Source organism: Drosophila nasuta, chromosome X, assembly GCF_023558535.2.
Source record: "Drosophila nasuta strain 15112-1781.00 chromosome X, ASM2355853v1, whole genome shotgun sequence".
In the NCBI taxonomy this organism is placed as follows: domain Eukaryota; kingdom Metazoa; phylum Arthropoda; class Insecta; order Diptera; family Drosophilidae; genus Drosophila; species Drosophila nasuta.
The window spans coordinates 32,406,810-32,433,729 of record NC_083459.1 but is presented as its reverse complement, the minus strand read 5'-3'; the positions used below and the strand labels follow the sequence as shown (position 1 = coordinate 32,433,729).

The window sequence follows — 26,920 nt, the reverse complement described above, 5'->3', positions numbered from 1 at the left end:
GGACTATATGCAATCAACTCGTAAGGATGAGTTCTATCGATCGGCATCAAAAAATTGGGGGGGTCATCTAGGAATCCAACACTTGAAAAATTGCAGTTCAAGGCTTGCAAAAAATTGGTCGAAACAGCAAAATCCAGGATATCTCGGAAACTACAAGGACGATTTGCATGTCCTTTGGCCAGTTGATAGATCTCACTAATACAAGTTGGTTGACACAGGATTTGTCAGGATCCGTCACGATATAGCTGAGTTATTGAGTATTTTCTATTAACAAAAAAGTCCTTGTAACTCGATGGCTTGAAGGACTTTCGTCCTTTTCTTTGCGGTTTCAGACATTACCCATTAAGGACTATCTACGTGCCAAAGGACATCCCTGTAGTCCTTCAAATAGCCGAGATACAGCGGATTTTTGGTTTTTTACACAATTTTTGCATGCTCCCCCCTTGTAAAATTTTTGAAAAAAAATTTTTGTTGAAAATCTCGAAATTCTTGAATGCAATTCGATGACTAAGCTGTTTCTTATTACAAAAAGACTTATCCTTTAGCACATGACCAAGTTACAGCAAAAAAAAACAGTGTACACGTTTTGTAATCTGTGTTTCTGGTGAAAAAAAATTCGTCTTCTCTTTTTAATGGGTGATTTTACGCCGTGAAGAACGAACGCATCATCGATACAGTAAATTCAATTTATACAGGAACTTAGCAGCTACCTAAGATTATAGATTACTACGCACTATAGAACTATGGAATTATTATGTGGTCATTTCAGGCATTCTACTTAAGCATGTTAATTAATTACGATACTTGTACATTTTCGACAAATGCATTCAAAATTGTCGCAAAAGATCGTAAAATTGTGTGTGTGATGTCAACAGTGGCTTCGTTTTGTTAATTTGTTGCAATTCGTGGTCAGAGAACTACAGCTAAATTATTCAACATATACTAATTATTATAGATTAAGTCTTACAAACTAGATTTATTAGCGCGATTTGTTTTGTGTGTGTTGTCTGTTGTGTGTTGTGTCTGGCATATCTCCATCAGTATCTGTGAGTTTGTGTGTGTGTGTGCTTGGATGTTAAAAAAAGTACAATAAATATGTGTGGCCGAACTAAGGAATTGTACAATTGTTGCATGTCCATTCGCCTCCTTCTCCTCCTCCTCCTCGTCCACTTCCTCCTCACAGCAAGTTGGAGCAGCTGACCTCGGAGGCGGCGCAATCCGTTGAGCGTGGCAGGAACTGTATATGCTGCCAGGTGGCATTGAAGCTGCACCGCAACGAAAGAGACAGAAAGATAGAGGTTAGTTTGGTGTAAAGAGAAAGTTGACTCCGACTCACAGATAGCGTTCGGCCAGCTGACGCTCAACGTGCGGCTTGATGCGTGCATAATCCTTGTCCGCAATCGAGGTGCTGCAATGCTGTTGCATGTAGGCGAGCGTGAAGAGCTCGTTCTCATTGTACGAACGCAGTCCGGGCACACGCAATCGCTGTGTTAGTCCGAGTGCATCGTAGGTGACCACCTGATCGATGCCCGCTCCTTGGATGGCATTGCCTGCATCGATGGCCGAGACAAAGCTGCTCAGAGCACGTGCCGCAGTGCGTGCAGCACTCAGCGTGACATGGAAACTCTTCAGCGCCTCCTGTGACATTTGACGCAGCTCCCATGCCAAATGCGGCGGCTGTCCGGCGGCCAAACAATTCACATCTGGCTGAGCGTATTCGATTTCTGGCACCGCATCGCTGATGTCCGTGCCCTGGGCATTGAATTGCAGCAGAAAGACGGACAAATTGTTGATCAAGGTCTCGAGGATGTCGGTGCCAATTCGAGCAAAATTGATGGCACTAAAGGAAGGAAGGATTATTAATTAGGGAGTTTAACATAAATAGAAACAACTTCAGCTTACACCGGGTAGCGATAGTCATAGTAGTTGTTGTTGACGAGCACACGCGAAATGAGCAGCATGTTCAGCTTGTTGGAGTACGCAATGGGCTGCGGATGATCCCTTGTATACATCTCGGACACAATGCTGCAAAGTAAAGTGAATTAACTGATTAAACTGATCACAAATAAACTTATTTTTACTACTCACACATCCAGCATATTGAGAGTCTTCAATTTATCCTCCATGCGCGCTCGGCGGAATGTCCAAATCGACTCGAGGTGCTCCACGAAATTCAAATTACTGAGCAACAGCTCGTTGTAGTAGTCGCTAATATATTGCGGCTGATCGAGCACCTCGCTCGGTATGCCAAACTGCAAACGCATCTCGTTCAGTTTCTTGTGCAGAAATTGTCGTGCCGTTGGCTCCAACCAACTCGCTTGACTCAGCGACTCCTGCAGTTGATTTCGCAGACTGTAGAACATCAATTGCAAGAACTTTTCATTGCCCAGCGTCTTGTTCAGAGCATGCGGATCGATGCCGTTGCGCACACGATTGTCAGCTGCCTCGAATTGCTGCTTCGGTGGCTTCTGCTGCAGTGCATCAACGGCAAAGGGCAGCCAATCGCGCACCACTTTGCTGCAGAAGAGCCAACGCGGATAGCTCGCCGTGCGTCCGTAGATGCCATGATCAAAGTTCTCGGCCAGCGTGCGATATTCTTTGGACAAATGAGGCAGCATTTGACGCACCAGCGACCACACGATAAAGTTGTGAATTGGTCTGCAACGTAAATGGATTGTTAATACATTTTAAAAAGATTGTGGATGACTGAAACTTACTTCTTGTCCGATGTGGAGATTAGCGTGGACAGCTCGTGAAAGACTTCGACATTGCGCACCAGGACTTCGGTGTCCTCGGTAATGTGTGTGTTGGGAAAGATCGCCTTCAGTGACTCCAAAATGGGCAGCTATAAAGTGTAAACGAAGAAGTTGGAAGAAGTTATTGGTTGTTGGTTGTTGATGTTTCAAATTGAGTTCTAACCAATGGACTTTGCAGCCAGTGCTTTAGAAATAATTTAGGAGTAATTTTAATTAAATCGAACCTTTTTAAATAAATAAACAAATTGAGTTCTTAACGTAGTCTTGCAAAGTTAATGAATGTGCTTTTTTATTTTATATTCTACTGTTTCGCAATCGTATTTAGTTGCTGCCTTGAATTGAATACTGAACATTGTCTTGCAATGTTGATGAAAGTGCTAAACAAAATTTCGTTTTTAAAGCTCTATTTCTGTACAGCTTTTGTTTATGATTTTAAATTAAATTTAAAGCTTCTAAAACAACTTCGCTTGTTGTCGTCTAATTGCAACAAATCAATTTGAATATTTGAATAAAGCCAAGCAGTCTTTCAATCGCATTAAATCTTAACTTCTCCTTCTTTAGCTTTCATCGATCTGCCCTTAAGCTTTTTCTTAGTTTCAGTCTATCCTTTGTACAGCTCAATTTATAGTTTTCAAGTAACAATTTGAATCTCTAATTGCATTACATCGATTTTTGCCGTAACTATTTCTGATTTCAAACGCATTAAATCTAAAACCCTTTTCTTCATCAACTGTCCTTCAGCTTTTTCTTTTCCAGTCTGATTCAGAGCGGACTTTGCAAGTGTAAGAAACCAGTTGCATTTCGGTTTGAAGATCATTTGACTGCCAAGCTTGATTACCAACTCGTTCTCACAGGGATTCTCAATCACTAACTGCATTCGCTGCCGCTTAGTTTCGTATTTGCTTACCGATGGCGCAATACTTTTGAGCTCCGCCAGACGCAGCAATTTGTTTAACTGACGTTCTCCAGTTGCCTTGGCGGACTCAATGTGATTGACAATACGTTGCTCGTAGTGGAAAATGTCATCGGCAAATAGATTCGCCTCTCGCGCAACCATTCCTGCAATAAAGGAGATTCTTTAAATCGATTTTATTGATAGTTATTCCATCGACTTACCCATGTTGATGGCAAAATCACGTAAGAGCAATTTGTAGCCATTGACAACGTCGATGTCCGCATCGGGGCCATAGAAATACTTGTCGGGGAGACCCAATTCGCCTTCGTCGAGGGTAATGATGTAGTCATAGGGTATCGTATAGCTGTTCTCCACGCTGACACGATAATAGGGAAAGATGCCGTATTTGGCATGCAATAATTTCAGCGCATTCTTGTAATCCCAATTCTGTAAACGATTCGAGGCCGAAACTGCCTGCCAGTCACCTGAGTGAGAGAAAGGAGATTCGGTTAAGTAATCAACAACAAATCTTAATCAAATATCATGCGGTAATCTAATATTCCGGATTGCCGGGGAATGACCCAGCAGACCCAGACACTGGCGATCAGTTGGATCAGTTCGTTAGTAGCCGCAATATCGGGCGGCGCTAATCAAATTCCCCAGAAGAGCAAAGGCATGAGAAATTATTATGATTATTATTATTGTTTTTGGCAAAGAAAAAACCAGATAGTAGAGCTGCATATACTATAAATCTATAAATGTCTCTCTATGTCTATGTCGCTGCTTTTGTCTATTTTTTTTTTTTTTTTGCTATCTCCCGATTTTATGTTATACCAATTAAAAGCGCTAAAATGTTTGCCTGCAATGTCTTCGGAAATTTCGGAGCGACAACCGTATTGCAGCCATAAACAAAGCCAAAAATGAAAAAGAAAAAAACAAGAAAAGAAAAGCATCGTAATCTAATCGCACCGCACTGCGAATGCCCTAAAGTAACGCTAACCCAAATTGTTCAGAAAATCATTAACAAATATAATCGGAAGCATAATCATTAATGATTTCTAAAAGAACTTAACAAAAGAATTTAACCAACCAAAATGTTGTTGAAATTTCAAAGATTTAATAATATAAATATTAAGACAATTATTGTATCACAGGATTTAAAATTGCTTAGAAAGTTAATCAGAATCGATAAACAAAAAATTGTGTAATATGAGAAAGAACTGAACAGAATTATGTAACCAACAAATGAACAACAATGTTGTAGAGATTTCAAATAAAATACAATTTAAGAATATAATTGTTTCATAGTTTTTAAAATTGCTTAGAAAACTTTACATAAATCAATCTGAAGCATATTCCACATTCGATAAACAAAAAATTGTGTATGTTGAGCAGGAACTTAGTAGAATTGTAGTTGATATAAAATATAATGAATAAATAGAATAAATAAAAGAAAATTATTGCATCACTGTTTTTAAAATGATTATAAACCTATCTCTTCATAGAAAATGCTTAAGAAAATCTGAGAAAATGTGAACCATTAAAAGAAAAACAAATAATGTCGCAATAGTAGTCATCATATAAGAAGCACTTAAGAGTAGGTCCTGATAGTGGGAGAAATCAAGAGCTATTGATGTTTACAGCACTCTTCTTAACCCCAACTTCACAGCAAGGTCTTGCGCATTGTTTGATGCAATTAAGAAATGCTTAGTTCAGTTTTTATAGCAGCTTAAGCATTAGTATCCCAATTGAAGCACTTTGCATGGCCCTAAAAATCGAATCGCAGCCAAGTGGAAGATGACTTTGACATCGTGATAAAGTTAAGAGTGTGTGTTTCTGGGGTATTTTGGTATTTTGGGGAAACTGAAACTGAATGTGAACTGGAGCCAAGTGTTATCCGCAAGCTGATGGGCGACACATATGGGTACAACTTTTTTGGGGGAATATTGATTGTGTCAGCTGTGTTTGCGATAACAATTAGCGCCTGCGAATCGAGAAAGAGAAGAAAAAAAACTAGGCAGCTAGCCGGATTTAGTGTTCGCCGTGTTGTGTTATAGTTATATTTTATTTGAACAATTTTAACAATTTATTGCAAATCAATGCGGAGCACTTTAATTAACTTCAATTAAAAGCATCTGCCAGGTATTTCGAGCCAGGTATAAAAACTGAACGCGGCCACCAAGCGACGCATCAATCCAGTGCAGCAGCTCCCCGAGCAAAGCATCATCTTTGTCGCTTTCCCTAAGTCCACGTTCTCAGTATGAACAAACTTGTGGTAAGAGGATTAAGATCTTCTCTTAAGAGAATCATCTTTTGATATTCCCTCTGTTTCTTTTCTTTAGTTTTTGGCCTGCCTGGCTGTGGCTGCGGCACGTCCTGATCTCAGTCGTCAGGCGTATCGCTATGAAGTCGGACAAAACGATAATGTGGTGACCACTTCCTATCAGCCCACCGCCTCGGGCACCACCTACTTCAGCAGCTCAGGCCCAACGGTCGGACAATTGAGCAGTGGCGGTGGCGGCAGCAACGGCGTCTTCTACAGCTCGGGTGGCAGCTCCGATGGCATTGCCTACACCTCGGGTGGCAGCAACAGCGGTGGCGGTGGCGGTGTTTCCTATACTACGGGTGGCAGCAACAACGGTGGCGGCGTCTCTTACACCTCGGGTGGCAGCAACAACGGCGCTGGCGTTTCCTACACCACCGGCGGCAGCTCGAACTTTGGCAGCTACTCCACTGGCGGCGTTGTCAACGATGTGATCGGTCTGACTGGCATTCACCCGGGACCCGAGATCAACTACAAGGAACAGGAGGCGTACATCAGCCACTTGGCCAACTTCCAGCCAGCGCAGGTGACAAAGCATTTCTATCTGCACACCGCACCCGAGGATCATGATGAGCAGCAAATTGTCCGCTACGTGAATGTGGGCAGGCCCCAGAAGAACTATCGTGTGGTGTTCATCAATGCGCCCGCATCGACCACCAGCAAGGCCAAGATCATTGCCAACATTGCGCCCGTCGAGGAGAAGACCGCCGTCTACGTGCTGTCCAAGAAATCGAATGCTCTCGATGTCAGCGCCGAGGTGGTCACACAGCGTCCCGTCAACAACAAGCCTGAGGTCTACTTCATCAAGTACAAGACACCCGAGGAGGCTGCTCACGCTCAGCAGACCATTCAGGGTAAGTTTTAGAAGCGATTACTGGTTTCATGGTTTAACCTTTTTCTCTTCTGATGATGATGATCGTAGCCAACTATGATGCTCTTGGCGGCAGCTCTCAGACCAGCGATGAGGGTATTGTGCCCGTCTCCTCAGTCATCAACAGCCTGGGCGACAACGGCGCCTCCGGTGTGCTCTCCGATGCCAATGGCGCCGTCAACATTGTCGGCACTGGCGGTGTTCCAGTCGTGGAGTCCGGTGCCAGCAATGTGCAGCTCGATGTCACCGGCAGCAGCAGCAACACTCAGTCATCGGCCACACAGATCGGCGGAGGCGTTAGCAGCGGCTCGCTGGTGGGCAACAATGTCATCCAGACCACCTATCTGCCCGCCAAGCCCATCCGTTCGGTCAAGTACTAAACGCGAGAGACAACACACAACACTTCTTTGTCCTTATCCTTTAACCAGCCCTTTATCCCTGCCAACCACCAACTACGTGCTCGACTCGATTGCTTCTAACTGAATGATCGCGAAGAATCGTTCTTCTAGAATTTGTTCATGTAACTTTTGCGATATATTTCTTAAATCATTTTTTTTTTCAACTATTTTTTTTTTTAATAAAAATTAAGCAACTCTTAAGGCATTCAAAAAATAATACAAAACAGGTGTTTCAAATGGGATTGATGGGCAATCGAGAAGTGAATTGATAAAAAAACATTATGTGATTGATGAAATATGTTTTCAATTAAATCACATATCATATGCAAGGGCTTCAAAATAGATGAAAGATTACACTTAAGCAACAGTTTGCATAACAAATTTCAATAAAATTACACAAGAATTTTAAGACAACAAATTTGAAGACAAGACAAAGCAAGCCAAATGCAAAACTAAATAATAAAATCGACTATTTTTAAAAACTTGTACGAAGTTTCATATTAAAATGTTTTTTTCATAAGTGAAGATAAAAAGGAAGAAAGCTGCAGTTGTGTGTGCTCGACAGAGAGCAAAATAGTTCGGTATTAATCTTAAAATATACCAAATTAATATACCGCAAAAATAAAAAAAGTCTATATTTGGAATATTGAGTCGAGCGTGCTTGACTGTGATATAGAGAACACAACTGCGTGGTATTATTCTTAAAATATATCAAATTAATATGCCGCAAAAATACTAAAATATACCAAAGACTATATTTGGTATATTGTCTACATTCAAAATATACCATAAATATACCGAAATACACCATAGTTTAGGTCAAAGCAGCTAAGACCCGATTGCAGTAGACGTTTTTTGTCATTCAAAAGTATTTCCTACAAAATCTACAATATTTATCTGACTCTAGAATAAAAATTGGGCTTATTATTTGAAGTTATAAAGTGTTTCTACCCTATAGATAAATAGAAGAGAATTTCAAAAAGAATTGAAAAATCAAATGATGACTGAAATCATAAGTGAAGTGCATACAAAATGCAATATATCACTGTACTTTTATTTAATGTTCTAAATTGACATCAAATCAGAAAACAACTTGATAATTTCTATAATGCAATTGTGAATAAAATGATTGGCATTGTTTATAAAAGATGTATGAAGACAAGACTGAAATACGATCATATATAGTATAATAGTAGATCGAAAAGAAATTTAAATGGAAAGTTTTAAATGGTGCCTTGCACAAGCAGATATCTAGCCCTCGCCCTCGCCCTGCACCTCCTCCAACTGGTTGATCTTCTGCCTGGCCAAGCCAAGTATTTGGCAAGCTCTTCATAATTGTTGAAGCGGCAACAAAAAATTGAAGCGCGATCGCCGAAAAACGTTGGCAAATAAATTAGCGTCTTAAAAATAAAAGACAACGACAAGAAGAAATACATATAAAAAGCAAGCAAAGTCAGTCGAGAGTAGAAAAACAAAAGCCAAAAACCAACTGGAATCAAAATCAAAATCAAATCGGAGAGCCAGACAACCAGACAGAGAGCGAGCTCACTAGCTGCAAGGTCAATTCGCGCCAATGCAACTCATTAAAATTCCAGAAAGTATTAAGAGAGAAATATAGAGAAATAAACACACATATACTACATATATTTATATTGTATAGCTGATATCTGATGGGGTAAATCTGGCCCAAGTTGCCACGCCCCGCAGCACGACAAATTTATGCATTACTATTTTGCTGTGTCCGATAGATACAAATATATTATTTAGATACCTCAATTTGGTATTTATTTTTTTTTTTTTGGTATTTTCGTGTTAGGTATTTTTCGCTGCTGCTGCTGCTGCTGAGGATGATAATAACGATGATGATGATGATGATATCGTATCTCTTGCATCTGCATATTAATGGTTTTTGTCGATCTTTGCATAAAGATAATCACACCTACTAAATAAATGATACGATCTCTGATCTCTGTGTGGCTTCAGACGATCGATCCAATTGATACCCAAAAAGCAACAAGAAAAAAAAAGAAAAAAAACATTTGTCCCTCGGTTTTTACTGTCAACGTTCATAAAAACTTCCATAAATTTTCATATTGTGTGTGGTTTCATGCTCAGTGATTTGTGGGAGGAGGGTTCGAGGGGAACATGAAAATTATTGATATGGATATAGATACTCGTATGCATTTGGATATACGATATGGAATGCCTAATTGATAATTATCGTTTTGTTCGCTTTCAATTCAATTCAGCAGCGAGCTGCTAATAACTGAATTAGTCGCGATCAGCTGTTTCTTTTTTTTCGTTTTTTTTTCTTTTTTCAATCAGCTGTTTTGTTAAACGATCCTCACTACCATCAACGCATTGGGTGGGGGGAATTATTAGGCGACGATCGATTTGATGTAATTATTGTATTAAATAGTCGATCACCAAATTGACAAATCAATTATATGCATAATGATCGATATAGAATGATGAATTTTGATCTACACCGTTGCTAGTATAAATTTGTTAACAAAAGTAATAAAAATAAAATGATAAATGATTGATTCCATCTGTGAAATGTTTTGCTTGTTCAACTAAACGTTTGCTTGTTTCAATTTGTAAAGCTGTCATTAACCGAGGATCGAGCTTACAACTTTGAATGTGATGAAAAACATTTCAAATTTACTAATTTGAATATTTAGTATTTTATGAGAGAATATATTTAGTCTTCCTAATTTCATCTTTCGCACAAAATAAAATACTGAAAGTTATGGAATTGAATAAATCTAACTAAAATTATCATATTTAACATTTAGTATTTTGTGAATGAGTATGTATATTTTCAGTATATCGGAATTTCTTTATACGCTAGAATAAAATTCAAAAAGTAATAAAATTGAATAAATCGAAGATAAACTTTAAATGTGTTAATGACGAACATTTATAATTTATAAATTCGAATATTGAATATTTAGTATTTTGTGGGAGAATATATATACTATTTTCAGTATATCTTATTTTTTGCATACGCTATAATAAAATACTATTTCTGCAATTACATAAAAGTATTCAATCAGCCAGCGAAATGGAATCATGTGGAATTATAAACTATCGATCGAACGAACGATCGGATTGAATGAGTAAGCTCATAAATCGATTCACCCGATGACAGCACCATATGCTAATCTATAACCATATATATTCATAACACATATACTATCTATATCTATCTATAGATACAAAACTGCTTCCACATTTGGCCAAATTATGTTTTATGAGTTTATATGGCGCTCTTTTGTGGCGACCTCCAACTCAACTCTTCAGGTGAATGTGTCGCAGTCTCAATTCAATTTGTCGCTTGGGTTTGGGTTTGTGCATTCGCTAAGACCACAAAACTGACTCATCATCAGCTTTAGTGATATATTTATTGCTACTGCTGCTGATGCTGAGTGGTTTAGGAGGCCACCTCATGAAGCCATTGTTTTTGGCATGGGAAACACAGTTTACAAATATTATAATCATATTTGTATTACGAAATTTTGGCATGCGGAAGATGTCAGCAGCAAAAAAAAAAAACACATTTTTGCATAAACTATCTGATGTTCTTTTCTTCGAATTAGAAACACATCAAATTTATTTAGTATAATTTTTAAGTAATTATTATTTGAATATGTTTCCTCATCAAATTTACTTAGTATATGTTATATGCTTTTTAAGTAATTAGTAATAATATTTGATAGATATAGAATTGACCCTTAAATCCTTTAAACTGTTTTTTTAATTGAAATGAACAATAAAATCTATCCAAGATCTTAAATCAATTTTCTCATAAACTTATTTCATTGAGAACTCAATAAATAAACTCACCGGATTGTCAAAGAACTGCTGAAGCTAATGAAAATGCTGAAGAAAAAGCAATATAACTGTAGTTAAAGTTATTAAATAACAATGGCTCCTCACATATCAAAGAGTAATTGAATAAACAAAGAAGCAATTAGACTGAATTGAAATTACAGATTTTCGTAAAATATTTGTAAAAGAAATTGTGCTAATTGAATTTATGAAAATGCTTCCTGTCCTTAAAATTGTTTATTTTCCATAAAGCTATACCATAAAATCACATATAGTATACATTCAGGTATCAGCAAACTAAAAAGGAAAATGCCAATAATTCGTTATGTAGTTTTGTTTTTGTCGCACTGCTATTTCAAAGTTCACAGTTGCACATACATGAATGGCTTAAGGAAGTTTCCTCCAATAAAAGAACAATGAAAAATATGACAATAATAAATCACTCAGTTTTTCTTTACGAATTTAATAACTTTGAACAATCCGTTATTATGCATTCTAAGCATCAATCAAATTTTCGAGGCTCAAATACTTCTTTTGCATATGAAGAAGCATAAACACTTTTGGCTTTATGTAAGTCAACATTTGATTCGCATTCAATCAGAGATCTTGTCATTCATATAGGGGACGCTGTATGAAATCATCTTTTAACTGTTTGCAAATTTGCAAGTTAATCGATCAACTTGAACAGTTTTTGATCAAATTTGATCAGAGAGGCAACAGAAGCAGCATATGAAAAACCCAAATCAAACTTGTTTCGGAGACTGGAGGCCTAAAGGTGCCGTTTAATGAGATGCACAGCGGAGCCGTCAACAAGCCTACAACAAAAAAAATGAAAAAAAAAACTAGCGTTGCCAATTTTTTTTTGTAGTATATTAGCGACAGCAGATATGCTCGATGAATATCTATTTATAATGTGTTTGGTTTTTGCTGGTTTGCTGAGGCCAAAGCAACAGTCAAGTTCAATGCCAAAGCTGCCAAAAGAAGCGATTGTGAGATACATGACATCAAGCAGAGAGGTAAGGTGCCAGGGGGAGGGAGAAGAGGCAGGAGGGCAAAAGAGATAAGCGGCTTTTGTTGAAATGTAAACCATGGCTACACAACACTCAAGAACTAAACCACGCCCCGACTCTAAAGCTAAAGTGAAAAAGCAACAAGCACATTAACTGCAGTTGAATCTGCTCGACTTTGAGATACCTGTTCAATTGGGATGGAAGTGCAGCCAAAAAATATATTTGTTTATCTTTAACTCTTACTTTTCTACTCCAGTAGAGAGGTGATATCCGCTCCACATTGTCAATAATAAAACAGTGCAACGAATTAATTTTCCAACAAATACACATGCTAAAGGCTATATTTGGTATATCGATATACTAAAAATACAACATAGTGTACAAAATATACCAGATCAACCAAAGCAACTAGGACTCGGCTGAAAAATTCTAAAATATGTCCATATTTGGTATATCGATATAGTATTACATTCTACACTATGGTATGAAAATATACCAAACCAACCAAAGCGTCACGACTACATCAGCAGATATTGATTTTATATGAGAAAGAACGGTTTGTTTGGTATATTTTGTACACTATGGTATATTTTCAATGCATTAGTATATTTAGTATTTTTTGGTATATCACTTTGGTGCACTCTATGCTTTTTAATATATGGTATATTTCGAGTGTAGTGGTATATCAATACAACAAATATAGTCGTCGGTATATTTTTAGTATTTTTGTTATATTAATTTGGTACATTTTAATAAAAATACAGCACTTTTGTGCCTTTATTGAAAATATGGCTTTCCTACTTGTTCTCAATTCTCACCAGCTCATTATACCCTTTCACCCAATTTTGTTATAGGGTATGCAAAGCAGTCCAGTGCCCATCAGTTGACGCATCGCAGCATCGAGATACATTTGTGCATTCGAAGATTTGAATAAATTTTAGGTCACATTGAGCGCTCCGCGACGAACTCGCGCGCCTATGAATCTTTGTGTCTCGAATGTGTTGATTCATGAATGTTCAAACATCTTGAATCTTTGAAAGTTGAATGCTTTTTTGGTTTGGTTTGATTTTGTTTTGTTGGTCCAAAGCTGAAGAAGAGCGCGACGCGACGCGAAGAGAAGAGCTTTAGATATAGCTGAGAGTTCGCAGATGCGATTTACATAAAGTTACAACAACAAATCGAGTGGCAACTGCGACGTCGACTGCGCCCCGCGAGGGAAACATCTCGCATATAAGTCAAGTGGAGCGACAAGAAATGCAACCATTACCCCAAAGCGATTCAATCCAACTTCACTCGACAAACGACAAACGACAAACGCGACGCAGCAACATTCGTATCGGCATTCAGGATAACACAAAAATATAGTACAACATAAACATCGTGATGAAGTGTCAACAGTTTTTGCTCGCCGTCGTCATGGCTTCTGTGCTGCTGGTTACGATGATCCAGGCACGTCCTCAATACGGCTACGAGCAGCCTCAGGCCAGCGATTTGCTGCTCGGAGGCGTTGGACTCGGCGGCGGCGGCGGCGGCAATCCCGGTGGTCTACAGTTTTTGCCCTCGTCATCGTTGTCGTCGTCACATCGCGGTGGCGATAAATATCTGCCCCCAGCAAGCACCACCCAGGCACCGATCATCAATAAGAAATTCTATTTGGTCTCTGCACCCGAGGATCACAGCAACGATGGCAAAGTGAAGCATCTGGTGTTGGGCAGACCGCAGAAGAACTATCGTGTCGTCTTCATCAAGGCCCCAGCTGGCGATAATGCCAATGTGAAGTATTCGGCTGAATTTGCCCCGCAAGAGGAGAAGACCGTGATCTATGTGCTGAGCAAGAAGGATAACGATCTCGATGCCGGTGATATTGCGACGCCAGCGCCCACACAGCCCAGCAAGCCGGAGGTCTTCTTCATCAAGTATAAGACCGACGATGAGGCGAATCAGGCACAGAAGGAGATCCAGGGACAATACGATAAGCTCGGTGGCACAAATGAGTATCAGGAGGATAACAATGCGCCCATCACTTCGGTCATTGGCAGTCTCGATGGCCTCAATCCCGATGGCAGTTACAACTATCGTCAGATCAATCGTCCTGGCAATAACGGACATCCCAGTGCTCAGTATCTGCCCAGTGGACTCAAGCATTAGAAATCCTTCCAAGTCTCCCTCTTCAACTCCTGCATACCAGTCCATACCAATCCATTCCCTTCCTCTCCCCCCCCACTTTGTTGTGTTGTTTAGTTTTAAGTATATATTTTTTGGAATTTTTTTTTTTGTTTGTGTTAATAAATAAATTGTATATTTAAAAAGTACGCAACGTCTTTTTTGGGGGGCTCTGGCTCTGGCTCTGGCTATAAGGTCGCGTAGTTTCCGCGCCATAAAATGCCATTTAAAAAATTAATAAAAATGCCATAAATAAATTGAAATGTTGCTCAAATCAAGCGAAAACCCAATAAAGAAGAGCGAGCAAAACTCAAACTACTCAAACTAAAAAAAAGGTCTACACACATACGAAGAAGAAACCTTATACCGAAATTCAAATCAATTCAAATGTGTCCAAAAATTCGACACTCAACAAAGCGTCCGGCGCCTGAAATAGCTCAAAATTAGCTTAAATGAAGTGAGAAATCAAAATAAGCTCATCAAATTTAATTATAATTGAATCAAACAGCGCATCTTTTCTTCGGCCGATCGTTAAACTGACGCTGCATGACAAAATATGAACCAAAGTGCGAGAGAGCGAGAGAGAGAGAGAGATGCCAAAAAACCAAGAGCCAAAAAGGAGGAACCATAAAAAACACACACACATAGAGAGAAGAGATACATAATTATGTATTTATTGAGATGATTTGGGAAATTCATTAGCGTTGATAAATAATGAATTCAAATACAAGATTTAAGACTTTACTAAAAATACTACAAAATTTAAGGTTTCAATACAAAATTAATTTGAAGAGAAAAATCTGAGGAGGGTGTTTTTAAGGAACTAAAAGATGAAAATAAAATGTTGAGTAAAAATTTATAATATTAAAAAATTAAAAGTACACAACAAAATAATAATAGCAAACGGTAAAATATCAATTATTTAAAGAGCAAAATTTAAATTAAAAAAAAAATAAATGAATAAAACATCTAAAGAAAATAAACAATAATTTTATACAATACAAATAATTAACATAAATTATTAAAAAAATTTGGGGAACAAATTAAAATTTAAAAAATACTAAAAAGAATACGCAAATTTTAAATAATAATATAAAACAGCGAATTGAAAAGAATAAAAATAATTTAAAATAATATACAAATTAAAAAAAAAATAGTAATAAGAACGAAAAATTTTAATTATTTGATGAATTCGAATTATTTGAGAAGCAAAGTTAATTTTAAAAAGAATAAATAAAATTTAGAAATTTTTAATAATTGATTTTAAATTTAAATTTTTAAATAATTAATTGAAAATAATATTAAAAATAAAATACGAAAAAAGAAATAATAATAAAAACGAAATAGCTCGAATTTAAATTAACAAAAAATGAAGAATAAAGAAAAATAAAATTATAATATAGGAGTAAAATATAAATTATTTGCAAAAGGAAAGAATTGAAATTAATACCAAAATAATAAAACTAAAAATGCAGCCGAAGAGTAAATTACATAATAAAAATAAAAAAAGTTATGTAGAGCAAAATATACAAAAAAAAAAAGTGAACTCTGCAACTGAAATCGGCTGTCGAGCAACCTTCGCAGAGCGATCGCTGTGAGCGAGCGAACATCTTCATAGGGCACAATCGATGGAAGCAATTTTTCTTAATAAAAGTGAACATAAATCAAATTAGCTGCACCATTTTGTGCAAATGCGACATGAAAGTGTGGGAATTACGCGTCAATTTATGCTAATCGATGCGCGCATGCGAGACCTGAATCGACCTGAAATCCAAATCCAAATCTAAATCCAAATCAAAATTGATGTCAAGCTGATGTTGATGCTGTTGAATTCTCAACAAAAAAACGCAGAAAAAAAAAATAGTTATCGGTTGGCTTGAGCTTGATATTTTAATTGTCTGCCGACTTGTTGACAACATCGCAGCAGCCAAGCCAAGCCAAACGAATTAATCTACTAATCAGCCACGAGGCTGCGCAACGCAACTCCCAGCCACAATGGAAGTTGAAGAGCCAAAAAAAACATTATTCAATGCAAAAGGCGCAGATTAGATCAGAGTTAAGCGCAACTCATTAGTCAAAAAAAAGAGGAAAAAAAAGAGCAGAGAAGCAAACAATAAGAAACAAATATACTAAAAACCAAGCGCGGGCGTTGAATGATGTAGACAAAAGATGTGGACGACGGCGATAAATGATAAATGAGCCTACTAAAATGAGCCTCAGCCCATAACGAGATCTAATTAACGAATGCGAATAATGGTGTTCGTTCTGTGGCGCAGCTAATGAGATTTGATGCATAATAAAATGCAGCTATAAAATTACAGCAAATATAGAAAAATGTTGCATAAGTAATGCGTAATTAATGAAGCAACAAATCTATCAAAATATGAGAAGAAGAATGTGTTTCTTCGACATGGCTCATATCAAAAACAAGACGAGAACATTCGACTGTGAGCTACCTAACCGTATTCTAGCAACATACCAAAAATATACTGTAAAAATACTAAAATATACCAAAGTATACACTTGATATATCGATATTGTACTAAATTCAAAATATACCATATAGAGTACAAACTGTATATATTCTAATAACATACCAAAAATATACTGTAAAAATACTAAAATATACCAAAGCAAACACTTGATATATCTATATTGTACTAAATTCAAAATATACCATATAGAGTACAAACTAAATATATTTTAATAACATACCCAAAATATACTGTAAAAATACTAAAATATACCAAAGTATACACTTGATATATCGATATTGTACTAAATTCCAAATATACCATATAGAGTATAAACTAAATATATTCTAATAACATACCAAAAATTTACTAAAGCTTATATTTGGTATATTGATATTGTACAAAATTTACTATAGAGTACAGACCCATTTGCAATAAAACTGAATACTAAAAATATACTTATAATATACTACTGAAATAATATACCATAGCCTACTACGGTATATCGAAATTCTAAATTCCTTCTGTCGAAATTCTACTAATTTCCTTCTGCTAGCGAGTATAACAAACAATAATTAAAGTGCTTTATCGCTAATTTCGCCGATGACACAAAAATGTTTAATCTTTAAGATCTGCGATGTGATAAGGCGATGTTGTAACTAAGTTGCGTTGTGTTTTGCGTTTCCGTTTAAACGCCCAATTAATTTGTGGCAAGTTCGTTGCCTAAGTCTTTTGTTTTTGCACACTAATTGGGTGTGCAAAAGAGAGCTGTTCTCACTCGAAAGTTGATATAAAAAAGGGAAAACAAATTTGTAGCTGCATCACTCAATCGGTGGCATCCACAACATGTTGAACTTAGTCGCTGTCGCACTTTTCGCTCTCCTTGGTTCAGTTGAGGCTCAGTTTGCCTCGTCGCCGTCGCGTTACTATTTGCCACCGGTGGCAAGCGAAGAAAGCATCGCGCCACCTCCTCCACTTATCACCAAGCAATTCTTCAGCGTGTCAGCAGCGGAGGATGCACAGGACGCACAGCCGCGCAGCAAACATTTGCTGATTGGCCGCGCCACGCGAAACTATCGAGTGATCTTCATTCGTGCACCGAGTGCCCAAAGCGATGCGATCAAATACACCGCCGAATTGGCGCCACAGGAGGAACGCACCGTTATCTATGTGCTGAGTCGCAAGCCGCAGGAGTTGCAGGCAGAGGACATACAGCCAGCGAAGCAGCAATCACAGCAATCGGCAAAGCCTGAGATCTTCTTCATACGCTACAAAACGAACGAAGAGGCGGCGGCTGCACAGCGTGAGATTCAGACGCAATACGACGAGCTTGGTGGCAACACCGAGCATGCGGCACCCTTTGTGGCACCCGTGCAATCGGTGGTGGGCGCCCTCGATGCAACACCATCGGGGCAGCCATTGATGCCGCCTCCGCCTCCGTTGCCAGCGAATGAGGGTTACGATTATCAACGACCGTTGGCACGCCCTTTTTAATGGTGTGTCAATTTAACGATTGACGATCGACGATCGACGATCTTCGACCCACGCGCATTCAGCTAATTAATATTGCCGGGTAGCTGTATTTGCATACAAACTGATAAGCGTTCAAGAAGAATACAATATAGATAACGCAAGTAGATAAACAAAAAAAAAAGTAGAAAATAAAAACCCCCAACGATCATCATCAACATGATCATCATCCACAGCAAGCAGAGTAACAACAATATCGTCGTCGTCATAAAAGATAGCGAACGCGTAAATAAAAAAGTTCGTCGCGCAGTGTTTTTTTTTCTCCTCATCATTATTTTTTTGTATTTTTTTTTTCTTGTTGCAAAGTTTTGTGTTTTATGTATTTTATTTCAATTTTTATTATTTAACAAAATGTTGTTGCTGCCTTTTTTTGCAAAGTGCTTTGACCCTGTGCCAAACGAGAGGCGGATTAACTACGACACAACTAAACACGGCGAGCATATTCGCAATCAAGAGAGCAAAGGATAAGAAGTAAGCTTTGCACTAGATTAGCAAGTAACTGCAACATTAGCTGAATGAAAATTTTATAATTTAGCATAGAAAAAGTATACAAAACATTTAAAGAAAACTTCGCAAACTATTGCTTCATTATTTTATCATCATTTAAGTATTAAGTATGATTTTTGTTTTTTTATTAAATAAATTTCTATTATTCTTACAACTGAATAAAACATAAATATTTTGTCTTGAACATTTGTAAAGCTTCAAGAAATTATCAAGAACTATTCCTTCATCAATTAAGTGTTAAATTTTGTCAGGCATTGTTTTACTTAATAAATTCCCATTTTTGTTATAAAATGAAATTTGAAAATGCTTTCAGTAATAATATCAAATTAAAAACAAAAGTTCTACAACTTTTACAATATGAATGCAAACTTTGGACAGTAAAAATTAAGCAAAATTTACACTTTTAAATACTATGCTACAAAGTAAATAGTATTTTTAAGTTTTATGATGAAAAATTTTATTTTGTTTTAAATCGATTTTACAAATTTATTTTGAAAATTGAGAGCAAATTTCTAAATTTTTCATTTTCAAAATTTAAAAATTTGTATTCTTAAAATCAGCCGAAAGTAAAAAAAATATTCAACAAATTTTGACAAGCTGAATTTTCAGAGGCTTTGCAATTCGTCTATGATTTGTGCGAAAACGATTTTAGTTTAATTTACATAAATTTTGCAAATAGTTAAAACACAGAAAGATGAAGATTGACAAAAACAAAAAATAAAACAACTAAAAGAAAACCAAAACGCGACGGCAATGCATCTTGTTTTGCCAATGTTTGTTAGTGTTATAGTATATATATATATATATATATTTATATATATTGTTGGCTTGAGCTCGTGTAGATTTATTTGCATTTGCATTTAATTAATGGGATTTGGAAGCAGCAGCAGCCATATCTGGACATATCAACTGGGCGACCTTTTTGTGATTGGCAGCCAAACCACACAATTTGGCAGCTATTAATCTTCGCAATAAGCAAAAACCAAATCGAATAAAACGAAAAAAACGCAAAACACAAAAGAGGAAAAGAAGTTATGCAAGCGCGATACTAAATACAAGGCTAGCAAAAAGATGCAATCAAGTTTGTGTTCTAAGTCATTCGTTCGCACCTGCACTTGACCCACAACGATATTCGATTGATACGATTCGAGCAAGTATTTAAATTACGAACTGACTTCCCAAAGTATTTATTTTATATACATACATTTTTTGTATATTTTTTTGTATTTTTTGGTTTGGTTTTCAATCTACAATCGGCTTATTTCAAGGTGCGCATAAATCATAACATTTTCGGCCAAATAAAATGTGGTCTTAAGAGAGGCCCGAAACTGAAACTAAAACTAAAACTGAAACTGAAATCGAAACGGAGGCTGAACCTTAACCTAACTGCGGCTGCTGCCTACACCACACACAAATTGAACCACCGACAAAGCTCGCCCCAAAGCGCATTCAAATTATGTCAATTATAATGAAATTTTTCAAATACACACAATATCAAATAAATAAATACAAAATAAATATTAAGAAAACAACACGGTGTGGAATTTTTGCTTTTAGCCGCTATCCAAAAATACAAATGACACAACATAATCGAGTCATCTTTTTGTTTAGATGCCGACTGAGACTGAGTCTAGGTCTGAGACTCAGACTTTAACTCAGACCATCTCGCTTATCAAATGGAAATGCTTTAATTTATAGACAGACAAGACAATCAGAGAGAAGAGCCTATGAATTGTTGCCACCTGCGGAATTTGGAAATATCCGACTTAAGTCCGGCGACAAGTGTTTGCAGTGAGGTAACTCACAAGTTGACACTTAATCTGTGGACTAGACACAATTGGAATACATGTTTGTAGTGCACAGAATTCTCTTAAGAGTTATCTTTTACTATAAATTTGGAAGAAGTAAGGTGAACTGATTCTTTGACAAGATTCAAATTTCCTCTGCATATTATTTATTTTATTTTGTTAATTATTTTGTCATTTATTACAAGAGCAATTTAGGCTTTGCCAAGCATTTTTTTTAGCCAATGAAAGTGGGCTAACCACAATCCACGTTTAATAGGTCAATCATTTTTGGTATATCAATTTACACACATGCTTAATAAATGCAGCTTTTTACAATTTTCGGTATATTAATTTGATATATTGTAATAGTAGTATTAATATTTTATTTCAGTATAGTCTAAAAATAGTACCGCACTCTTCTTAAAATATACCAAATAATATCGCACTACCGGTATACCAAACTGGTATACTTTATGAATAGTGTGGTATCATTTGGTATACTTTATAAGTAATACCGCTCTCCTCTTAAAATATACCAAATAATACAACATTATTGTTAAAATATACTTAATTTGTATACCGAAAAAATACTAAAAAAAAATGATGAATTTCATAAATATAAAATATACAACTAATAATGTCAAATTTATATACCGAAAAAATACTAAAATTGCTTAATTTATTAAACATTAAACATGTGTGTATATTTTTATACCGAACAAATACTACAAAAAATATAAATATATATGTAGCAGCATTTGGTTTTGTCATATAACATTATTTCTCAACTTTTTCAGCAGTCTTCCCAATTTAGAACCTTAATTTCTAATAAATAAATTCTCTGCTAGTTAACCAACAAATCGCATGCTTCTAACTACCAGTCAAGTCATTTCAACTTTATCTACATCAGAGCTTGGCATTGTCATTAAAATTGTATTTTTGGCGCCAACAGGCAAGAAACAAGCTAAAAGCAATCCCAAAAAAGAATTAGTTAAACTCTCGTTCGTTGGTTTACACACACATAATTCAATAATGGCAATAGAATACGTCAAACAAAAATCCCATTGCGGAAGTATCAAGAAACGTTTTCAGGAGGAGACGATCCAAAGATAAAGTTGATAGCGCAGCCAGACAGCAGACAAATTGTGTACATTAATAAAAATCCATTAGAAAACAAGAATTCAACAAATGAATATTTTAAGAAAATAATCTCCAAAGAGAGTTGGGAACGATCAAGAGCAGCAATATTTCGTAAAGAGTGTGAAAAAATGGAACTAAGAAAAAATCAAGAGAGCCGAATTTTTTGATGCTTAATCTTGTAATGATGTTAATAAAAAAGAAAGCCGAATTTTTGATTATTAATCTTACAATGATGTAAAATAAAACACAAGACTCGATCGTATACTATACTTAACTAACAGTTCTCTTAAGAAAGAACTTGATTCTAAATATAAATAATTATTATTTCTGAAAAAAATCAATCAGAAGTTCAAATTTAGAAAACTTAAAATTTAAGGTTCAGCCAATTTGGTATATTGATATACTATTATATTCAAAATATACTGTAGAGTACAAAATGTAATGTAAAATGTTTAAAATATACCAGAAAACAAGCGAGAAAGCTACTTGTGGAGTGTGCTCGACTGTGCGATACCCGCTGCCCACTTTCAATAAATGCAAAATAGTGTTTTAATATTCTAAAAATGTGCTCAATTAATATGCCTAAAAAATTCTAAAATATACTGAAGGCAATTTTTGGTATAGCAATATACCACTGCAGAACGCAAAATATACCAGAAAAATAGCAATTAGGAACCCTCTGTGAATTATTACTCAAAAACCTTCTACAATTTTTATCTGATCGCAACATTTTCAGGACCAAAAACATTAAAAGGTAAATTTCAATTTATATTTTTTTTTTATTCCATGACAATAACAGTTACACTTAATAGCGAAGTCTTAAAATGCAGATACTTCGCGACAGCTGACAGAATGGTGTGAAAAATGCGATTCTTTTGTGGCATTCCTTAATAGCATTGTCACCGCTTTTGTGCGAGAATCGACAGCAGCTTTGGAGTGCGGCGATTTGTAGATAAATTAATTGATCAATCGATCACTTTTGGCGGTCTCAAGGTATCTGCATTTAACTGCAAAAAATGCAAATTAGCCAACACCGAATAATGAACTCAGAAGTTGCAACGGAAACTAATCGAATAGTTATTGATATTGAATGAATGCCGCTGCCGCTGTTGATTTGCCGGCATGCGTTGTCAATGCTGATCGCTGACTGTTGATCGCTTGACCGTTGATCGCTGAGCGGTGAAGACTTGCAAAGTGATCACTTGAAGGCATGATTTATGGCCAACAGCAATCAAACAACAGGTCACATTAAAAGGAAATCCAAACATACGAATTACGAGTTCGACACGAGCGACAGACAGAGATCGAAAGTGATCAAGAGAGGGCGAGACTGCGAGTGCGAGTGAGAGGGAGAGAGAGAGATGACGATCAAGTCAAATGTCAGAGGTTTCGCGTAGCCAAATAATTGAGCAATTAATTAAACACGACATTATAGAAGAGAAAAAACAAATATGAATATTGAGTGAATATTTTTGTGAGGATGGATCGCCGGATCGCTCTGGGGCCTAAATATCCGACTATAAAAGCCCAAACCCAATCGAGGAGCAGCAACAGTTCAACGGCAACTGAAATCAACTCCACTTCCCTAAATCCTATCAAACATGCGTCTCTTTGTGGTAAGAATCAATGGATCCAAAGGATTAACAACAAGGATTATACGAGTACAGCTTCAACTCTCAATTGCAATTCTCTCACACAGACTCTGTGCTCACTTCTGGTCTTGGCCCAAGCCAAGCCACAGGGCTACAACTACGGCAGCGGTGTCTCGGGCACCTTGACTGGCGGCGGCGGCAGCAGCTCCTCCTTCATTGCTGCGCCAAGCAACACCCAGGGTGTGGCCACCTATGGCCCACTCGGAGCCTTCCAAGGTGCCAGCGTTGGCTCGCTGCTGAGCTCTGGTTCGGGATCCGGTTCCGGCTCTGGACTTGGTGGCAGCACCTACACTCAGGGAGGAGGCAGCACCTACACCCAAGGCGGTGGCAGCACCTACACCCAAGGCGGTGGCAGCACCTACAACAGCGGACCCAGCTACAGCAGCGCTCCAAGCTACAGCAGCGGTTCCTCTCTCGGTTCCTCTTCGAGCAGCAACTTTGGCAACTCAGGCAGCTCTGGCTTCGCCGGCTTCGGTCCCTCGCCCAACATTGGCTTCGGCGGTCTCGCCGGCTATCAGGCACCCACCTATCAGCAACAGCAGCAGGAGGAGCAACGCGCCGCCTTCGAGTCCGCGATTGTGCACAAGCAATTCTTCACGGTGGCCGCACCCGATGAGCATGAGAATCTGGAGCGTGTGAAGCATTTGGTGATTGGACGTCCGCAGAAGAACTACCGCGTGGTGTTCATCAAGGCGCCATCGTCGAGCAGCGCCAACGTCAAGCTGTCCGCTGAGTATGCCCCCAAGGAGGAGAAGACCGTCATCTATGTGCTCAGCAAGAAGGATTCGTCGCTGGAGGTCAACGATATTGCAACGCCCGCACCAACCATTCCCAGCAAGCCCGAGGTCTTCTTCATCAAGTACAAGACCGATGCGGAGGCCAGCCACGCCCAGCAGCAGATTCAGGGTGAGTCCAGCCAGTGAAAAGCAATCAAACCATTCTCAAATCCTTTCTCTCCCTCACTCTCCTTTCTTCAGCTGAATACGATCGCATTGAGGGCACCTCAGAGCACACCGATGGCGGTGTTGCACCTGCTCAGTCTGTTGTTGGCATTCTGGATGCTGGCCACAGCAGCAGCGGCGGCTCTGCTGGCGGCATCATCAGCTCGGCCAGCACTGGCAGCGGCATCATCAGCAGCTCAGGTGGCAGCATCGGCGGCGGCATCGTTAGCGGTGGCAGCAGCGGCAGCTCGGGCAGCCACATCATCAGCAGCTCCGGTGGCAGCCACAGCGCTGCTCAGAGTGCCACCTACTTGCCTCCCAGCAAGTAAATGCGCCGCACTCCAGCAGCAGCAGCCAAACCAACCAAACAACAACCTTTTTTCTCCAATATCCCCAATTTTTTTTTTGTGTGCTCTAACTCAAATTGCTCCCCAATAAAATGATTAAAAATCGAATATAACAATGCTGTTCTTACTTAAGCGGGAACAATGCCACAAAAAGTGTGAAACAAGTGTTGTAAAATGCAGAAATACAAATGAAATTCGACAATTTTTTTTCAGTTTTTGTTAAAGTTAAAGTGAGAAAACATTGTACAGTGAAGAATGCAAGTTGCAACTAAAAAATCTCGATCAGAGAGAAATCTGCAGTCGCTTTCAAAACGCAAATTTGTTAAAAGACATATGCTAAATACATATGCTACAATTTGTTAAATGACATACAGGTATACTTTCATTTAAAAGTAAAACATTAAAACAAATTGAAAACAATTGTTCAATGAGACAAAATATTTAAAGCTCAAATTTGCAGCCTTAAAGTTAAAGCAAAACTTTGCTAAAAATACAATTTTTACAACAGTTATCACTATTTAGTGTTGAATAATAAGATCAATTCTATTTAATGTGAAGCGACATCAAAACGAATCGGAAATAAGCTATAATTGATGCTTGAGACGTGGTTAGTGTCTTCACTAAGCACTGGTTGAAGTACACACTATGGTTTATATCTCAACTAAACTATGAAAATCGCTCTTGCATTAAACTGAACTATCCCAGCAATATTATATTGAACACTAACATAAACATGCCTTGAATGGCTCACTTACCCACGGGTTTGATGGCCTGCCTGAGTAACAAATCCGATTGGCTTTTGTCGAGCGCATCGATGTCGCGGCAATTGCGATAAAGACTGCTTATTGTGGACTCAACGGGAAACGAGCCTTCGGCGGAATTGGGCAGCATGGATATGAAGCGATTCAGTTCATTGAGCTCTGCAAGCAATAATTTATTAATGAATATTAGCCAAATGCGAAGCAAATGAGTAAAGTCACTCAAAAAACTTACCCTGATACTCATTGTAAGTCTTGTAGTTCCATTCGCCGCGCTTGATCACAAAGTAATCGCCTTCGGCATATTCGCGAGCAAACTTGCCGCACGCCCACTCGTAAGTCTCCTTGCACGGACTCTTCGATGTGTTGGCCCACAGCAGCAGTTGACGACTGCTCTCGACGCACTCGCGTTCCAGGCAGAGCGGGGCACGCATGTAGAAGGGCACCTCGGGCCAAAAGGCCAGCAGCAGGATGATGATCACCAACAGCAAGGCGCACAAGCAGGCAGTGGCCACATAGAGGATGCGACGCTTACGCGACAGACTCATTAAAGCATCGAACGAGCGACGTCCTGGAAGCAGCAAGGCTATAGCACACCGCAAAGCACGGCAACAATCACAAGAAATGAACAGATGAACATGAAATGAAAGCGTGATTATGAGATAATGGATTCTCTTAATATTACAACTACAAATCAAAACTATCAACTACCTATTCATCAATTATCACAGCTTAGTGTTGCATAATAATATCAATTCAATCTAATAATAAACGACATCAAATCAAAGTAGAAATATGCTTTAATCGCTCAATAAGTGATAGTCGCTTAAATTGGTTAATGTCTTCGCTAAGCACTGGTTGAAATACAAGCTGTGCTTTATATCTCAATTAAACTTATCTCTCAAGTTCGCTTAAGTTGTCGACTAACTAAAATGTATGACTGTGAATTAAATGGTTCTATTATCACTTTATAAGTTATCGTGGTTTAATATTTATTACTTTAATATTCAGAATTTAGCCAAAGGCCAAAGCAGCTAGCGTTAGTAAATTTACGTTAAGTTATGCATTTATTTAATAATAATAATAAATATTTTCTATAGTTGCTTACTACTTGCAATTAGTTAGTGTCCTCGCTAAGCATTGGTTGAAATACAAGCTAAGGTTTGCATTTCAACTAAAAGAAATTAGATTGAATGAAAATAAAATTGGCAACTAACTAAACTCAATGCTTGCTTGTATTAGAATAACGAATGAAATTTAAACTTTAACGAAATTATGCGCATGAAATTAAATAATCTTAGTGTCTTGGCTAAGTATTAGAACTAAACTTTTCAAAGAAAATACATTTAGTAAAAACCGATTAGCAGCTTATTTTGGAGCTACGAATGAAATTTTAATTTTAAGAAATTAAATATTCTAAAATGAAATCAAAGTGTAATTTGCTATTATTTATGGTTTCTGCTTAAAATTGGTTAGTGTCTTCGCTATGCACTAGTTGAAATACACAATCAATGGTTCGTGTCTCAACTAAACT

At 37.6% G+C, this 26,920-nt stretch overlaps 5 protein-coding genes across 6 annotated transcripts in view; 4 read left to right on the top strand and 1 right to left on the bottom strand.

Moving 5' to 3' along the window:
- Positions 1-594: 594 nt before the first annotated feature.
- Positions 595-26,920, bottom strand: part of LOC132796097 (protein gone early) — a 35,245-nt gene continuing 8,919 nt past the window's right edge. The window contains exons 3-11 of one of the 2 annotated variants that reach the window (XM_060807137.1): positions 25,622-25,957; positions 25,384-25,548; positions 3,873-4,136; positions 3,664-3,815; positions 2,718-2,845; positions 2,089-2,658; positions 1,903-2,025; positions 1,337-1,840; positions 595-1,265 (exon numbers count right to left, since the gene is read on the bottom strand). In XM_060807137.1, the coding sequence (XP_060663120.1) occupies positions 1,178-1,265; positions 1,337-1,840; positions 1,903-2,025; positions 2,089-2,658; positions 2,718-2,845; positions 3,664-3,815; positions 3,873-4,136; positions 25,384-25,548; positions 25,622-25,957 (2,330 nt within the window). In that variant the 3' untranslated portion in view covers positions 595-1,177. Of the gene's footprint in view, positions 1,266-1,336; positions 1,841-1,902; positions 2,026-2,088; positions 2,659-2,717; positions 2,846-3,663; positions 3,816-3,872; positions 4,137-25,383; positions 25,549-25,621; positions 25,973-26,920 lie in introns of both variants that reach the window. The other variant, XM_060807136.1, reaches the window with a different exon arrangement.
- LOC132795809 (uncharacterized) lies at positions 5,840-7,420 on the top strand. The gene is made up of 3 exons (XM_060806715.1): positions 5,840-5,926; positions 5,994-6,828; positions 6,897-7,420. The coding sequence occupies exons 1-3, from the start codon at positions 5,912-5,914 to the stop codon at positions 7,223-7,225; spliced, it is 1,179 nt and encodes a 392-aa protein (XP_060662698.1). The 5' UTR covers positions 5,840-5,911; the 3' UTR covers positions 7,226-7,420.
- LOC132795344 (uncharacterized) lies at positions 13,471-14,276 on the top strand. The gene has a single exon (XM_060806005.1). It carries the CDS (start codon positions 13,471-13,473, stop codon positions 14,233-14,235), a length of 765 nt encoding a protein of 254 aa, XP_060661988.1. The 3' UTR covers positions 14,236-14,276.
- LOC132795343 (uncharacterized) lies at positions 17,571-18,218 on the top strand. Its single transcript, XM_060806004.1, has one exon. It carries the CDS (start codon positions 17,571-17,573, stop codon positions 18,216-18,218), a length of 648 nt encoding a protein of 215 aa, XP_060661987.1.
- Positions 23,201-24,627, top strand: LOC132796656 (keratin, type I cytoskeletal 9). Its single transcript, XM_060807902.1, has 3 exons — positions 23,201-23,304; positions 23,388-24,246; positions 24,318-24,627. Exons 1-3 carry the CDS (start codon positions 23,290-23,292, stop codon positions 24,608-24,610), a joined length of 1,167 nt encoding a protein of 388 aa, XP_060663885.1. The 5' UTR covers positions 23,201-23,289; the 3' UTR covers positions 24,611-24,627.